The sequence below is a fragment of the Haliotis cracherodii genome, unplaced genomic scaffold, assembly GCF_022045235.1.
Source record: "Haliotis cracherodii isolate W230 unplaced genomic scaffold, xgHalCrac1.p SCAF_14, whole genome shotgun sequence".
Classification (NCBI taxonomy): Eukaryota; Metazoa; Mollusca; class Gastropoda; order Lepetellida; family Haliotidae; genus Haliotis; species Haliotis cracherodii.
In genome coordinates this window covers 29,635,430-29,637,305 of record NW_027266269.1, presented here as the reverse complement: position 1 = coordinate 29,637,305, position 1,876 = coordinate 29,635,430, and the positions used below count along the sequence as shown (strand labels likewise).

At 53.6% G+C, this 1,876-nt stretch overlaps 1 protein-coding gene across 1 annotated transcript; it reads right to left on the bottom strand.

Annotated features, from left to right (window-relative positions):
* Positions 1–523: 523 nt before the first annotated feature.
* Positions 524–1,876, bottom strand: LOC139460347 (uncharacterized). The gene has a single exon (XM_071241837.1). It carries the CDS (start codon positions 1,874–1,876, stop codon positions 524–526), a length of 1,353 nt encoding a protein of 450 aa, XP_071097938.1.

Here is a 1,876-nt window from a genome sequence, read left to right as displayed (position 1 = left end):
GTCCAGCCCCCGACAGGGACCTTCATGCAGGCCAAGGCGTCGAAACAAGGCCCGTGCCCGTATGCCTTGAACGTCGTCGCGATTCGTTCTCGTCAGTCTCATTCGCTGGGCGGTCCATGCTGGGGTCAGAGGGTGAGGCTTGTGGGCATAATGCTGTGCCACCACCAGGGCCCGTGCCAAACAGGATTGATCTTCGTTCTTGATCCGTACGATGCACTTTTTGCGTGTTAAAAAAGCTTCGAGTCCAATCACGTTTTTCAGCCGGGGAGCACCACTGCCCGATCCGAGCCTGTCGGGATCTGCGACGTGTACTAAAGTCACATCCATGGTGTCATCGATGTTCAGGTCTTTGTTGGACTGTTGGACTTTTTCCACGGCCTGTAAAATATTTACCCCATGGAGATCTTCAAAACGTCGAAAGGGAATCCGTATGGGAGTGTTCAAAGCGGGATGATCGATACCTAGACCAGTACGATCTCCCTTCTGACCTGACATCTGTTCATAAAAGTCATCGATCACCCTGTCAAATAAAGCTGGCAGTTCCATGGAAATGTCGATCGATGTAAGTGTCAAAGAGTCCCACTTGCTGGGTGCCGGGGTCATGCTGTGCAAAGGTGTCAAAATGCCAAACGTCGTAGATCTGAAGCACCCGGTAGTCATACTTCTTCACGGCTTCCTGGAGTTCTACGGTGGCGTACGTCCCCACCCATGACCTCTCGTCGTCCGTGTGCTCGCAGGGGGAGTCTGACCGGGTATCGGCACACGTACGGCACAAAGGACAGAGCAGTTTGCCACCCGATCTGTAAGGCAGTAGCGGATGGTAGAGTCGTTTCGGGGGTAGGACACGGCATTGGATCAGACCTTTCAGTTCAAACAACGTGTCCACAGGGGGTTGATGGAGAAGGGTCACCTTCTTGGGCTTCGTAGCATAATCGCGTGGCATTGGTGCGTCCTCCATAGAAGGCGTCGCGAGGGTTGAGTGGCCCAGGGACGTGACTACAGTGCAGGGTCCCTGCAAGAAAGCACGTAGAGCGGAGTCCTCCCGTTGCATTTTCGTAAACTCGTGCTCCCACAGGGTGACGATCCGTTTCACCTCAGGGTGTTGACTCAAGAGACTCAAGCGGTAGTGGGTGTCGGTGTAACGGGCTCCCAACGACGAGCCCAGGACGGGATGCGGTTCTCCACGTCGGGTCTTGTGACAGGTCTTGCACCCATGCCAGAAACAGCCCAGGAATTCGTAGATGGTGCCTGTCGCTGGATCGTACCCATCCATGCTGTACCGATGTTGGCCCTCTCCACAGATGAACTCTTTTTCACCGCCATTCCTGGCGTGCTGGAGATGCAGATGGGGGTCCCTTTCCATCAGATAGTGGAGCCAGTGCATACAGGCCTGGGAATAGTTTCTCTTGGGTTGATAGCCTTGAGGTGGAAGAATGGCGATGGTATTGGGTTTCAGGTCGTGTTTTCGGAAGGATTTCATGGTGAACGCAGCAGCTGTCATCGCTTCCACAAAGGGATCCATGCCCACCGAGTGGATGGCGTTCTGTCGGAAGTCGGCGCATCCCCGTCTCAAAATGTCCACATCGCTCTGGCAGTAAGATAAAAGTTCTTCTTGTAAGTCGAACAAGGCTCCTTCTTGCACTTTTTGGGTATGCCACTGGAGGAAGGCTGTGCGTTCCGCGGGAGACATGCCATCGGGATCGTACGTGACGGCTGGTGGATAGGGACCTCTGTAGGTCTGATTGACTCTCGTATTGAAAAAGTGTGGAAAGTACCCTTTCTTCATTTCTTTCAACCCAAAGCCCTTGGGAAAGGCTTTCAGGGGGTAAGGGATGAAATTTAAGCTGTCTTCGAAACACAACCGTCCCAGGGTCAT

Coding starts and splice junctions, on each gene's coding strand:
- LOC139460347 (XM_071241837.1), bottom strand. CDS start 1,876: ATGACCCTGGGACGGTTGTGTTTCGAAGACAGCTTAAATTTCATCCCT.